Below are 15,273 nucleotides of genomic sequence, written 5' to 3'. Positions count from 1 at the left end.
GCGCACACGCATGTGCACAGACATGCACACACACTAGGAGCAAGGATGGGATGGCGACTTCAGCAGTCACCACCCAAGCCTTAGCCCACAGCATGGAAGAAAGACAAACGTCAAGAGGAAGCCTTACCAAAGCAACTGTGATCACCACATCAACAGGCACCTTCTGGTCAGTAAAGCTACCGAGACTACAAAGCACATACGCCCAGGTCCTCTTATTCTTTTTTTTTTTTTTTTTTTAAGATTTTATTTATTTGAGAGAGAGAGAAAGAGATAGTGAGAGAGAGAGCACAAGTGGGGAGGAAAGGGAGAAGCAGGCTCCCCACAGAGCAGGGAGCCCGATGTGGGACTCGATCCCAGGACACTGGGATCATGACCTGAGCCGAAGGCAGACGCTTAACCGACTGAGCCACCCAGGCGCCCCCCAGGTCCTCTTATTCTAATCAGAGGAAAAGAGCTTGGTAATAATTGTCTTATGAGAATAAATAAAACAATTGATTATAATCCTCCCAACAAACATGGAAGATGTGGGGGCAAGTGGTTTTACTTTCCCTATTTGTATAAATGAGGAGACCAACCCCAGAAAGCCACGAGACTTTTCTGCGATCATACAAGTTGCAAACGGTAGTACTGGGATTCAAATCCAGACCTCCTCCTTTTTTCTTTATTATTTTTTCCTGGTGTGTTTAATCATCAGAGCAATGCATACACATGTACAAGTATTTAATAAAGAGAAGTATATGAAGTAGAAAGAGAAAGGATTCTCCTTCCCCACCATACACAACCACATACCCATACCCCCTACCATACACACACCACAGATGTATTCACTGTTAACTGTTAACTAGAGTATGTTCTTCCAACCCTATTTTCTATGCCTACATTATAGATTTGTTTAATGTGGCCAGAGACCCAGATGACATTTTTAACTAAGCTGCTTTATTAAGTCTTGTGATAAAGCATAATGGTGTTTATTGAAAAGACAGACACACATCAGCAACATTATGTGTGAAACTTGCCTAAAGAATTTCCTATAAAACAACTCTTCTCTTTGAGCCCTCTGTGAACTCTGGAAGTTTGATAGTTTCTATAGAGACGAGGGATAGAAGTTGGAACTATATTCTTCTTAATCTACTAATTGCTTTGTTTCACTGAACAAACTATCATTCATACCTTTTTCATGTACCATATAGATCCACCTCCTTTGTTTACGGGTTTTAATGCCTCAGTGGTATGCTTGTGTCATACAATTAGGTACCCGTTCTCTACTATTGAACATGTAAACTGTTTCCAAGATTTTCTTTTGCAAAATGCTGTGGCGAGTATTCTTGTATGTAGACATTTCCACATTTGTATTAGGAAATTTACAGGATAGATTCTCAGGTTAAGGGATTGGTGGATTATTAGACAAGTACTCGATTAATTTTGATACATACAGCTAAAATGCCTGGACAAAAAGTTCTATTGATTTAACTTCCATTCACATGACAATTTTCAAACATTCACACCAACTCTGAGTACTTTCAATTTTTTTCAAATTGATGGATTGTTTTTGTTTATATTTTTTCGGTTATTAATGAGGACGATCTCCTTTTCATATGTTCGTTGTTGTAGTTGACAATATTTCTTTTGAATTTTTTGAATTCTTTACTGATTTGGAAAAGCTTTTCATATGGTGTAGATATTAACCATTTGTTATGAACTCTGGCCCTCTGATTTCAACTTCTTTTCTCTTCCCATTAGAAAGCCTTAAATATACAACTAGATAACCCTAGCTACAAAAGAGGACTCTTATTGGAGGAAAACAAAAGAAAGGCAATAATTAAATATTACATTACAAAACACCTATAACCAGAAACTTGGAAAGGGAAAGAACAATTTCTGTGATTTGATGCCAAGAAGAAGGATTTCTTTGAATTTCCTGAAAATTTTCTCTTCGTACAAATACAAGCAGTACTCCAAAATTTGACCATGACTAAAAATGTAGGACATGAAAGATATTTAAAGATTCAGAAAATGTGGATTTTAACAAGTCTTGTGTATATTCTAGATATCCTCTTATTCACAACTAGTGGGAGTCAAATCAGATGAAAGGACCTAAAGTTTTCCTTTGGCTCCACAAGTATAAACATTAGAGGCATATTGGCCAAATCTTGAGTGTTTGCAATTAACTGTCAAAGCCATAGGCTAACAAAGGACATTGAGTTTTCTACCTTCAATTTAAAGATCCCTGGGAAATTCCGACCTTTTTTCCCCCCTGCCTATTATTTCAAATAATCCTGTTCAAATCCTATCCCCGTATTTGTTTACGTTACTCTTGTCGAACAGAAGAGTGGCCAGGGCCGAAAACATGAAGGGTAAGGTTAGGGAAGTCAATACCTATGCTTAGTTTCCTCAAAATTAGGTTCCAACTTCTATCCCTCAAGTCTGTACAGAAACTATCAAACCTCCAGAGTTCACGAAGGGCTCAAAGAGAACAGATGTTTTATAGAAAATTCTTCAGGCAAGTTTCACACATAATGTTGCTGATGTGTGTCTGTCTTTTCAATAAACATCATTATGCTTTATCACAAGATTTAATAACACAGCTTAGTTAAAAATGTCATCTGGGTCTCTGGGCACATTAAACAAAGCTTAAAATAACCCACCCCAGCAACTGGGAGGGCCCAGCTGTTCTTAAAACCTCTCCCATTCCTTTTCCTTCCCCATAAAAAAAGTGAATGACGACTTGAGGCTAAAAGATTCAAGAATGAGCTAACTGAACAGGGAGATAGATGGAACCAAGGGCACCCTAAAATTGGCTATTGCTCATATAATAGATTTCCCATTTCCACAATCCAGGGATGGGGATTTGGGAAGGGAAGCGAGAGAAAGTTATGACAAGCTCTTTAGGGCTTTCTTGTATATTACAAGCCTGCCCTTCTTAATGTCTGGGCCATAGTAACTCATTCCATTCACCTATTCCGTAGTGAACACCAGTAGAAAATACAGAACAATCACCACCCAGTTCTTTTTCCCCTCTGGAGACAAGACCTGAAGCCAGCCAATCCCAGAACTCCAGATCCATCCCAGTAAAGAAGCCGTATATGTTGAAACACAGGCTTCCCCCTCTTGCTGCCTACTTCTTCCCTCCCTACATCCCACACACCGCCATATTCCACTCTGCCTCCCTTCCAAATCTATGCTCCTTTTCTTTGGGACCACATCAAAATTTGTTCCTCAGATGGCTCTAGTCAATGTCAGGGCAAGTGCACTCCCACTCTTTGGAACAACCACCTTTGCATGGCCCACTGGAATCAAACACGACTGGTACAAGCACCCATCTGGAAGGCACACCGAAGTCCCATGCTGACCCAGCCTTCTTCATACCATTGTACTTCGACCCCCACCTCTAAAAGATTTCACAAGGCATTGAGAAGTTCTTGTAAGCTGAACTGATTCTGTAAGCTGAACTGTACGCTAATATGATTATTACCATTGCTGATCATCATATGGCCAGCATAGTGTGAGGCTAATCAACAAATGGATTTTCTCTTGGCTAAAACTTGCAACGGAGCTATAAGTTGTTTTATTCAATACATGCAGTCAAATCATTATTTTGTGAGATATATTCAGTTGACCATAATAATATTCCCTTACGTTTCTTAAAGCTATGGATGTTACATAACACTTTCATTTGATTCCCAGGATAACGCAGCCATGCTCTCATACCCAATTTATAGATGAGGAAACAAGTGGTTTCTAGGTACTTCCAGAGGCTGAAGCATTTGCTGGGCAACTTGTATGGCAGAGCTAGGAAAAGGAAGCGAGCCTTCCAGCTGCTGATACAGTGCTTTGTCTACCATACCTCATTGTCTCCCGGGCTCAAGTCAAAAGAGAGTGTGGTTATCACATGAAGAAATCTGGTTTGGGTTTGCCAAATATGCATTTGTAGTGTTTGGTGACTGACCTTTATTTAACTTACAGTTGCTTTTGGATGTAACAGTCTGGATCCATAAAAAAAAAAAAATTCCACATTTTAAATGCTAAATTATAGAGCTGTGCTATCCAGTATGATAGCTCTTAATCACTTACAGTGATTTAAACTTAAATTTTAATTAATTAAAATTAAATAAAATACAAGATTCAGTTCTTCAGTCACACTTGGTACATTTCGAGTGTTTGATAATCACATGTGGCTAGTGGCTAGGATAGATTACAGAACCTTTCCATCATCTCAAAAAGTTCTAAAAGTTCTATCGGACAGTGATGATATATAGTGTCATCTCCAGAGACAGAAGACTTTAGAAAAAGTCTGAAACATCTCAGGCAGACATAGTGCTGCCATCTGTCCAATATTAAAGATATTTTAGGACTTAAAAAAGATTAGAACAAAGAGGAGAAAGAGAGAGATGCCCTTAGTCACAGACGGATTCACCCAGAAAAAGGCAAAGGTGTTTATTCATAATGTAGCCATTATTTACATTTAGCTCTTGAAATCTTTAAGAGAGTAAAATAAATTGATACCTAGAGGATCTAAACCCCTGAAGAGTATCTGAAGCAGATGGAAAAAGAAATAGGATATGGTGATTAACATAACATAATAATAATAATAAAAAGAAATAGGATAAAAAAATCACTTACTTACAAACTAAGTTTAAATTAGTAACAAACTAAGTTTTGCAATTCATTTAAATGATGCTATTTACTCTCATACTTAGTAGTTATTTTTCTTTTGCCCTGTATGTTATGACACAGTCAGAATAAAAATACTTCTGGAGACTTTTTAAATAAGTTCACACAGCCATATAAAAATTACAAAAACAGGTAAAAATGTCTTCTCACTTACTTACAAATCCATTGAAATGGATTATATAAAAATTCAGGAGTCCACAGTGATACTCAAAAGAGCAAAAGCAAAGCCAAACAAATTCATGTGTCAACAGTGGAAGTGGCTATTTCACCAAATCCTGACTCTGAAAATTGGTAATTTAAAAAGGGAGAGAAATAAACATATATTCTGCTTTTCTAGAAGGAACTATATTACGGGAGAGCCCAATCGTGAGGAAAATGCCCAGTTTTTAGAAAAATGCTAGCTGAAGCATGTAGATGGAATTAGAGGATTCAAAAATCATTTTGAAACCGCTAATGAAATAATCTACTCAAGCCAGGATGCTAAACCACTGAGTAAAGTTTGACTGGAACTAGATATTCACATGGTACAAACCTCGCCCCACAGGCTACTGGCCTGTTCCGAGGGGGAAAAGCCTGGAAAACAGAGGCAATCACCACAACAGCTCTATAATCATCTCAGTATCATGAACAACCGGTCATCCGGAGATTGTTTCCTGACACGATACAATATGAATATACATCATCGCCTACAAAATAGTCTTCCAAAAAAAAAAATTGTTGAGCATGAATCTAATTAAGACTTTAGAACTAATTTCTACTTACACACACACACACACACACACACACACACACACACATACACACACACGGAATATAATGAAAAGTTAAATGACACCATTAAAAAAAAATCAGAAAATTTCAGAAATGGGGAGCAGACGGGGGCATTCTACAGCACAACCAATCGACCTAGCCTCTTCAGTAAGTTAATTTCATTAACAAAGAATAAAAATAAAGAGGGAGATATTTTCTAGGTTAAAGGAGATTTAAGATATAACCAAATGCAACATGTATTCCTTGATTAGAAGAAACTAGTTTGAAAAAACAGCTATAAAAGACATTTCAGAATAATTGAGGAAATCTGAAGGTGGACTGGGTAATAAGTGAAGAAATCCTTTTTTATTTTGTTCGGGATGATAATGATATTGTAACTATCAAGAAAATTATTCTTGGTTTTTAGAGATCCATACTGAATTTAGGGATAAAATGTCATTTTTAAAATATACTTTAAAATACTTTAGCTCTCAAAAAAGATGAAACAAATATAGGAAAAAGTTAACAGCCTAGGGTATGGGCATATGGATGTCATTTATCTATTCTCTCCACTTTTCTGAAAGTTTGAAATTTTCATAATTTTACAATAAAAATTTTTTTATCCCAAATTGTACAGGGTATATGTCTGAGAATCTATTTCAAACTCTATGATATATTAAAATGTAAGTAGTGCAGTTCATCATTTTGGAAATTTCAAACTTCTCCTCTAGCAATTATATAATCAAAGAGCAACTATATTTTGTTATATTAAACTGCTTAGTAAAATTAACTTTTTCTATCAAAACCAAGATTTTTCAGATACAGAGAGGCAGCCCACCCACTCAGATTCAAGTCAGTTCAAAGAAAATAAATTCTATTTTTCTACTGTTTTTCTAGCCCATTTATGAATACCCAATGGGAAATCAAGAGGGGCAAAGTTTTTGGAATCAAAGGTCCTCATTCCTGAGTGTAACTCTGCAGGCCAAGTCAGGAGACAAGTGCATTCCCATTAATTTGCCATCATTCAAGACCAATTTTGCTCACGGTAAACCCCTTTTCTCCTGAAGCCAGCCTTCTGATTGTTCACTTGCTTGAGCAAAAAGCCCTCAAGAAGATGAACAAAATGAGGAAAAGACTAGTTAAAACTTGCTGCCTGAAACTTTGATAAATGTTGACCATTCCCTTCACCCACACCCACCCATTCTAGAAGTAATACTTTCAGATTATTGAAGAGATGGTGATTCTGGGTGGATTAGGACTTGTCATTCTGTCCTTGTAACAACCGTGAGGTTAAGCATGGCTCTATTTTAACCATTTATTAACATGCTAACTATCTCCTAAAATAAACTCCACCCTTAAAGCTAATAAAATGTATTTATCAGAGAAGACCCATTGAAGTAACAAGATGAAGAGTCTTCATGGGAACGTGTGCCAAGAAATAAGAAAGCATAATAATACCTTGCCCATGCAAATCGACAACCGTAGCTTCAAAAATATCCTCACCCACAATAAATAAGTGGATGTTTCTCTCACTCGCTGGAAAAATTGGCCCAGGAAGGAGTATGAGGGCTGCCCCAGCTCTCCCAAGGCTCCTTATTCTCCATCACTCCACGGGAACAGCTTTGTCAGACAAGAGTAAAAGACCATTTGTCAACCTCTCTCCAACTCCCTGATTCAAGCCAACTTTTATCAAGCCCAAGTAAGGAGCCAGAGAGAAATACAGGTCCTGTATCAACAGCCGTATCATCCGCTGGGGTTGGAAATCCCAGCTCCACCACCCATGTCACCCCTCGGCGCTTTTCTCCCAATTGCTTTTGGGTTATTTTATTTAGGGAAAAAAATCCACTTTCCCCACCCCTAAAACACTGAGAGAGGGGAATCAGAGTAGACAAACATGGAGCATGGACAATACCAAAGACTGAAAAACAAAAAGAAAGAAAGGAAGGAAGACAATTAAAAGGAGGGGCTCAGGTAGGAGAAAGAGAATCCACAAGCCAGACAGTTGTTTAGTTTCACTTTTTTTCAATGTTCGCACTCATTTATAGATCTGTAGGGATTCCGCTTAAATGTACTATGTGTGGGGATCTGACTGTATGAACAAGGCTGAAATGACTCTTTTAGACATTTCCCACAAAGACCCCTGAAGTGAGGTCTCCCTCTTGCAGAAGTCCGCAGAGGCTGCGGAATTTGGGAAGGAGGACACGGGGGTACAGGATGATGCCAGAAGGGGTTTCTAGTTGTAGGATAGAAAGGAAGGAGGGAGAAGGAGAAAAACCCAAGGTCTGCAGAGGTCGTGGGAGAAGAGAGAGGAACTGAGGATGAAAACTGAAAGGGAGAAGAGGTACAAAATGCTGTCAACCACCAAAGAGCCTCTTGCAGAGAAGTTAGGAATTGCTTTAAGAAAGGCATGGCAAGTCTCATTTCAGATCACTGAAATACACACACACACACACACACACACACACACACACCACTGAGAGCCCAGGCTGTATGCCATCAAAGTGATCTCCACCCCAGCCCTACCCCAATCAGATTAATAGTGAAGTAATTCCACTGGGTTAACGACCCACGTATATTAAAAATCTTTAGGGTCTACACTTGCCAAACATGTCAGGGATCCACACTGGAATGGTGTGTGTGTGTGTGTGTGTACACGCACGCGTGTGTTTGAGACAACACTACTGTTAAATCTGGCAGAGCCAAAATTTAGGGGGGAAGAAGAGAACTGCAAATAGGACACAGGAGAAAAAAGAAGGAAGGGGGGGAACCACTATGTTGGTAGCTTAGGAAAGAAGTGGGGGGAGGGAGGGTAGTGAATGCGGTCAGAACAGATAGTTTTAAAGGGTTGTGGAAGAGAAGGCCCAAAAGGAACGCGGGCAGGTGCGGGAGGTGGGCAGAGAGCCGGGAAGGGCTCAGGGCGATGTGGCAGGTTCCCTCGAGGCGGAACCTTGAAGGCCTTTCGGGGACCCGGGAGGAGAGGACCTGGGAGAGCCAGGGGCCAGGGTGGCGGTGGGGGGTGGGGATGGGGGTCGGCCGCCGGGCGGGGGAGGGGGGCGGCAGGCTGGAGGGGGCAGGGCGGGGCCCGCGGACGGCGGCGGCGCGGCGGGAGGCGAGGGTCGGCCGGGGCAGGTCACTCACCCCGTTGGCCGCGGCCATCTGCACCACGATCTCGGTGGCCGTCCTGCTGAAGTACCTGCCGTCGCTGCCCACCACCATGGTGCAGCCCTGGCGGTCGCGCAGGTCGATGGACGACAGCACGCTCTGGATGAAGTTGGGCAGGTAGTTGCGCTGGCCCTCGAAGAGGCCGGTGGGCCGCCGCAGCCCCCCGCCGCCGGCCGGCCGCTGGTCCTCGTAGGGCACGGTGGGCACCGTCAGCACCGGGATGGGGCTCCCCTCCATGGCGCCTACTGGCCGGTCCTGCCGCGGCTCCCGGGAGCCGGAGGGAATCTGCAGCCCGCCGGGCCACCCCCCCCCCGCCCCCCACCGGCTTGGCTGCGCGCCCGGGCTCCGCCTCGCGCCCCGGCCCCGGCCCCCTCCGCAGCCGGCCCGCGCCCTGCGCCCTGCGCCCTCCCGCGGCACCGACAGTCCTCCCTCTCCGCGCCGCCCCGGCAGAGTTCGGCCTCTACCTTCCCAGAAAGTTTGCTCCCGCCCAACTCCCTCTCCAGCCGGATGGCCCGAGGCGCCGGCAGGATCTGGGCCCCAGCTGGACTCACTTTCGGGGTGTCCCAGAGCCCGCTCCCAGGGCCGGCTAGCCCGACCCCGGCAACCCTGCTCGCGCGCCTGGCCCCAGCCTTCCCCAGCAATCGCTTCTCTCCGGGAGCACACCCCCTGCTAGAAAACAGCCCGGGGGGGCGGGGGTGAGAGCTTGAGCAGGATTTGTGGACCTCTCCCAGACCCCCACTCCCTCTCCCCTCCCACCGCAGCCCTGTCTCCGGGTCTCCCTGCAAGTGAGCCGTTAACAAGCCCAAGTTTCTCTTTTGAACAAGGACGAGGGAGGGAGTTGGGAGGGGGCTGAAACTTTTGCCACCAGCGAACAGCCCCAGCCAAAAATAACCCTGGAAAGGCGAACTGAGAATTGTTATCTTCTGCCAGTGCTGAAATTGGAGGCTGAGCATTGCATGTGTGTCTGTGTGTGTGAGTACACACCCCACCACTACCATTTGTTGCAGGGAATCACAGACTGTCAGGCCCTTCAATCACAGACTGTCAGGCCCTTCAATCCAGCCCTTCAATCCCACCCAGCCATCCACACTTTTCCCTGGGCTCAAGGCAGAGAGATCTGCAGCGTGGAAACTTTTTTTCCCCGTTTGTTGTGGTGGTTGCAACAACAGCAACACAGACACGTATTTCTTTATTCTTCTTACTCCTCTCACCCTCCCTAGCCCAGCTCATGCTTAGAAACAGGCTGGCCCCACACTGTATTTGTCTACACTGCAGAGCTCCTGCCCAGATCGATCATTTTCAATAGGAGAAGGGTAAAGCCCTGTTTAATATCCTACCGGGAATGAATGAATAAACTCAAATTCAACAAGGACAGGGTACCAGGAACTCTTCTGTGTCCCTTCCATGTGTCTTCTCATCCTGCAGGGGCTAGGGATGTTCTGCCTTGTTTCCATGAAGTCCATCTAAAACCCAAAACCAAGAAATATTCCATAGAAAACAGAAGTGAAGAGAGAATGGACCAAAAGGATAAAATCCAAAGAGGGAAGAAACAACTGTTATTTGTTTTTTTGTTTCTATCACCTTTCACCCTCCAAGCATTTTTGCACCCACTAAGGTGACTGTCCTGAAATCTGCTTCTCCTCCCCCCAAGTACCCTCCACTTGCTGGGACCAAACTTGACTTGCTGCAGGGTTAGAAAGTGTTTGATCGGGCGCCTGGGTGGCTCAGTTGGTTAAGCGACTGCCTTCGGCTCAGGTCATGATCCTGGAGTCCCTGGATCGAGTCCCGCATCGGGCTCCCTGCTCGGCGGGGAGTCTGCTTCTCCCTCTGACCCTCCCCCCCACATGTGCTTGCTCTCTCTCATTCTCTCTCTCTCAAATAAATAAATAAAAAATCTTTAAAAAAAAAAAAAAAGAAAGTGTTTGATCACAGTAAGATGAGTGTGAATAGGAGCTCACACTTACATGCTGTTTTGCAGTTGACAAAAGGCTTTGCATCTGTTTTCTCTTTGGAGACTCAAACAAAAGAAGAAGAAATGGCATTCATATCATTCCCATTTTACAGATGAGAAAAGGGAGGCTTTCTGGGAGATCAAGGGAGTGGGTAAGATGGCATTTGCAGTCAGTCCGAATTCTTGTTTTTATTAATATCATTGAAGTGTGATGGGGAAACTACTGAAGCCACCAACAGAATCCTGTTGGGACTTTTTAGCTATCCTCTTAAACACTAAAGTTGGGTTGTCATTGTGGTTTTTTTAATATATTTTTGTTTTTGTTTTTACCTCCACTTTCTCCTTGGGCCCTCAAGAGCCCATTCCCCTGCAGCACCCAACAGACAGAACCTCAACACTTCTAAGGATCTGTGTATATCCCTATGGCGTAGGGGTTTTTAAATCACTGTCTAATAACATTTTCTTTTGCAAGGAAGGGCAGTATCATTCCCAGAAGAGAAGGTAGTAAATCCTCTGCTCCAATAAAGAAGAGAAGGGCTCAGTGTCCAAGCCTCAAAGGTGACCAGAAGATCTACTCTTCCATCTCTCCACCTCCAACATTGTTTCTCCTACCAAAGCCCAGCCCCTTCCACAGGGCTAAGGACAAGGCATGCACATCTCAGACAAGCTTTTACGGTTTTACCAGCCAAGAGGAAAACCTCTTCCCTTGGTTCTAATCCCCATATTCCCAAAGACTCTGGTCCAGCTCAAGGCAATGTGCCCCACCACATAGCCAGACCCCACAGTGTCTTTGGAGTTACTCCAAAGTAAGGGGGTGCTGTTCCCCAGAGGGAGGAGAGATGGGTGAGCACCATAATTGTCCACCGCGTAAGTGACACTTGCACTGATCAAGTCTTTCAAAACTTACTGTTCTTTTCGCTACTTTGCATCACTGATAAGGAGCGCTTCACAGGCTTCTCTCCTCCAGCTGTATGTGACCTTGGAATAATTCCTTAACCTCTCCTCACCTGATATCCTCACCGCGAAATAAGAATCATTATCATCCTCACCTCACTCGTTGTTGGGAGGATTAACGTACTTGGCGTATAGTGTCTGCCAAACAGAAAGGCATTCAATAAATGTTAGATGTTCATAGTATCGCCATCCATATCATATTTATCCTGACTATCAATGTCCTCTCCCTCAAGAAGTAATTTACATCTTTGTAGACCACCACTGTATGGAAAGGGTCTTTGGGAATAGGCGATATTCTATACACATTGGTTGAATTAATCTGTGGTTTTTGACAATGGAAATTCAAGATATAGAGAGTAAATTTACCCTTGAAATGTACAAAAAGAGTTTATGAACTAAAGAAATCTCTTCAAAGCTGTCCTCAAAGTTGGTCAAGTTAGTTCCAATAACTGTGTTACAGTGATGGAGAAAGGAACCTGAGAGGGCCCCACTGAAGAAATGCCTTGTCCTTAGCTGCTCACTGGTAAAATGAGAAGGTCGGATTAGATCAGTGTTTCCCAAAGGGCTCTCCTCAGAACATGACTGCCTCCCACATGCCCCACAAAGCAAGAGCTCCATGGTCAAGCAACTTAAAAATCCTACACACTCTACCTCATTCTTGGAGCGTTACAGTGCACACATTTTCATACTAAAAGCTCTGAGAGCTTTTAAACTGATGCTTCTCTACCTAAACTCACATGAAGGGGAGCCCTGTTTGCCGAGGTGCCTCTCAGCCTTCTCTGAGCCTCTTGGGAAAGGCATCTCCCTGAGAATTCCTGGCACGTAACAGGAGCAACTGATCTATCCTTCCTTCCCCTTGGGACTTCCTTGCTCTCGAAAAGGTGTCAGCCGCCATCTTGAGAGAGATTACACTAGCTGCCTCAGCTAGACCTGCATTTCCCACAAAAGGAATTTGGGGGGGAGGGTCAAATAAGTGTTGTAGATTCACAAAGCACATTAGCATATTAAAGACCGTGAAGTTCCACAGAAAAGAAACCTATTTAACTTTAACCTAGCATTTCCACATCTTACCTGACCGTGGTAAAGTAAGGTCTTTTGCAAAACACCTATTAACACATCAAAGACATGAATATTCCATGAAACACTTTAGATCTCTGGGGTCCCTTCCAGCTACATCATTCTATAGTTTCCTTTTTCACTTGTGAGGCATTAAAAGATTAATTTCTCTCAGGCTTCCATGTATGAACTTATCAGAACGTGCCAAGGGGAACAGGTTGAATTGCCCAATTAAAAAAATAATACCCTTGAGCAATTTTGAGACTTAAAATGAATTAAATATATTTATAGATAATTTTATTTTATATGTTCTGTTCTTCCATACACCCCACCCCACCCCCACCCCCCCACACACACACTCCTCCATTCCTCACCCACTGCTGGCAGGAAAGACTAGCACGCATATTTGGCCCCCGGTAATTACACACCCCTGTTCAGTGAGGGTCCACATCTGTGCACACAGTCAGTGCTAAAAACAGGCCATTGACTCACTGACGCTAAGAGCAGAAGAAATACCAAAAGTACAGGACAAGAAGCAGAAAAGCAGGTAGAAAATCTCCCGGGCGGACATCTTGGATGTATTCTTTTTAATCCGCCCCGGTAGCTTCTGGTCATGGGGAAAGTCAATTACTTATTTCTCCTAAAACACACCGCCTTCCACTAAGCCTTCTGTTCCCCAGCAAGTGAAACAACATATCACAATTCCAACAGAACTTGCTGCTTCTCTGCCTCCCTCACTAGAAGGCCACTGAGTGAATGTTCAAGTGATAGAAAGGGACATATTGCATGTGTATCTTGCAAACGTTTGTGCACTGATCTCTATGTTCTTGTGTGTCAGGCTTCAAAACTCTGTTTCCCACCTTCATCAATGACTGCCTGTGTGGCCTTGGACAAGATGCTTACCCTCCCTAAAGCTCAGTTTCTGCATCTGGAAAATGAACATAATGTTACCTACCTCCCATAGTTGATGACCATATTCAGAGAGCTAATACGTGCAGATTGCTTAGCATGGAGCCTGGAACGTAATTATTATTATTATTATTATTATTAAATATTACCATTAAATAATTATTAAAATAGTACTAACATAATTCCTATTACTATAATAATGATTCTGAATCTTTGTATCAGACAGGATTGTCTTTGACGGCGGCCATAGATGATGGCTTATTAACCTTTTCATCACAATATCCAGCATGCCATCACTTGCAAATTAGTGAACTCCTATTAAAGATGAAAAAAAATTATTTTTACTGACCCTTAAGTGTTTTGTAAGCAACCGTGCAAGAAGAGCCTCAGCCTAGTATGTGGACACTTCAGTTCTCCCTAGTTTGGTTTTGGAGGTAGCCACGAGAAGCCCAGGAATACAGTAGTGCTGTTAGAAATCCCCTGAGGCCAGCATGAGAAGTTGATGGAAAACTCTTACAGGTGTGGTTTCCTGACTACTGTGTGCTCTGGCCCCAACTCTGAAGAGCATTTAATGTTCATTGACTAACTTGTAAAAATTGTGGTTTGGGGAAAGCAAAAGGTTTCATCTCAATTCACTTTTATCTAAAAAAAAATAGGCCACCGGTCAGCCAAAAATGAATATTCCGTCTCCAGGGGTCCCCACAGTATCTAGAAGCATCAGTGATAATACAGTAACAGAGGGCTAACAAGTTTATAAGTCATCTTATCAAAGTCCTTTATTTCATAAAAGGCAAAAGATTTTCTAAAGCTATCTCTACACTTTTTTAATAGTTGAATTTTGTTTTTAAGGCTTCAAAAAGTAACAACTTAGGTCTTTATTATAAAGGAAATGTATTTTCCATGTTCCACTAAAATTGCATTCCCTTAGTCATTTACAATCATAGCCTACATGGCATTTTTCTTGGGTGGTTCTTATGTTTTGGGTTTTAGGAGGGGATCCCCTCCCCCCCAATATATGGCCAATCTCTGAATAAATACCTAACATTCCTATGTAAAGTCATTTTTTAAAAGCTATTTTATATCCACCTACATCACACAGTTAAATATTAAGTATGTCGTACTAGCCAGGATTCCTCCCTTATGAATGGGTTTTTTTTTTAGCCATGAAGTCTGGGTCAATTTGCATGACTGATATGAAATACTGTGTTACAATAGCCAAGATATGGACACAACCCAAGTGTCCATCACTGGATAAATGGATAAAGAAAATGTGATACATATACATACACACACACACACACACACACACACACACAAGGGAATATTACTCAGCCATAAAAAGAATGAGATCTCACCATTTATGACAACACGGATGGATCTAGAGGGTAAAATGCTAAGTGAAATAAGTTAGTCAAAGAAAGACATACCCTATGATTTCAACCATATGTGGGAGAAATAAAACAAAGAAAAAAGAGACAAACAAACAAGAAACAGACTCTTAAATACAGAGAACAAACTGATGGTTACCAGAGGGGAGGTGGGGGGAGGGATGGTTGAAATAGATAAAGAGGATTAAAAGTACACTGAGTAGGGGCCCCTGGGTGGCTCAGTCAATTGAACGTCTGCCTTCGGCTCAGGTCATGATCTTGGGATCCTGGGATCAAGCCCCAAGTCGGGCTCCCTGCTTAGTGGGGAGCCTGCTTCTCCCCCTCCCCATGCTTGTGCTCTCTCTTTGTCTCTCCCTCACTCTCTCTCTCAAATAAATAAAGTCTTAAAAAAATAAAAGTACACTGAGTAATGTACAGAATTGTTGGACTATT

At 42.7% G+C, this 15,273-nt stretch overlaps 1 protein-coding gene across 1 annotated transcript in view; it reads right to left on the bottom strand.

The window, feature by feature from the left end:
• Window positions 1-8,873, bottom strand: part of PGM5 (phosphoglucomutase 5) — a 194,989-nt gene extending 186,116 nt beyond the window's left edge. Inside the window, exon 1 of the mRNA XM_078062323.1 lies at window positions 8,560-8,873. Within this exon, the coding sequence (XP_077918449.1) occupies window positions 8,560-8,820 (261 nt within the window). The 5' untranslated portion in view covers window positions 8,821-8,873. The remainder of the gene's footprint in view (window positions 1-8,559) is intronic.
• Between the last annotated feature and the right edge of the window lie 6,400 nt (window positions 8,874-15,273).

This window comes from Halichoerus grypus, chromosome 14, assembly GCF_964656455.1.
Source record: "Halichoerus grypus chromosome 14, mHalGry1.hap1.1, whole genome shotgun sequence".
Taxonomy (NCBI): domain Eukaryota; kingdom Metazoa; phylum Chordata; class Mammalia; order Carnivora; family Phocidae; genus Halichoerus; species Halichoerus grypus.
This window is presented reverse-complemented; position numbering and strand designations above follow the sequence as displayed.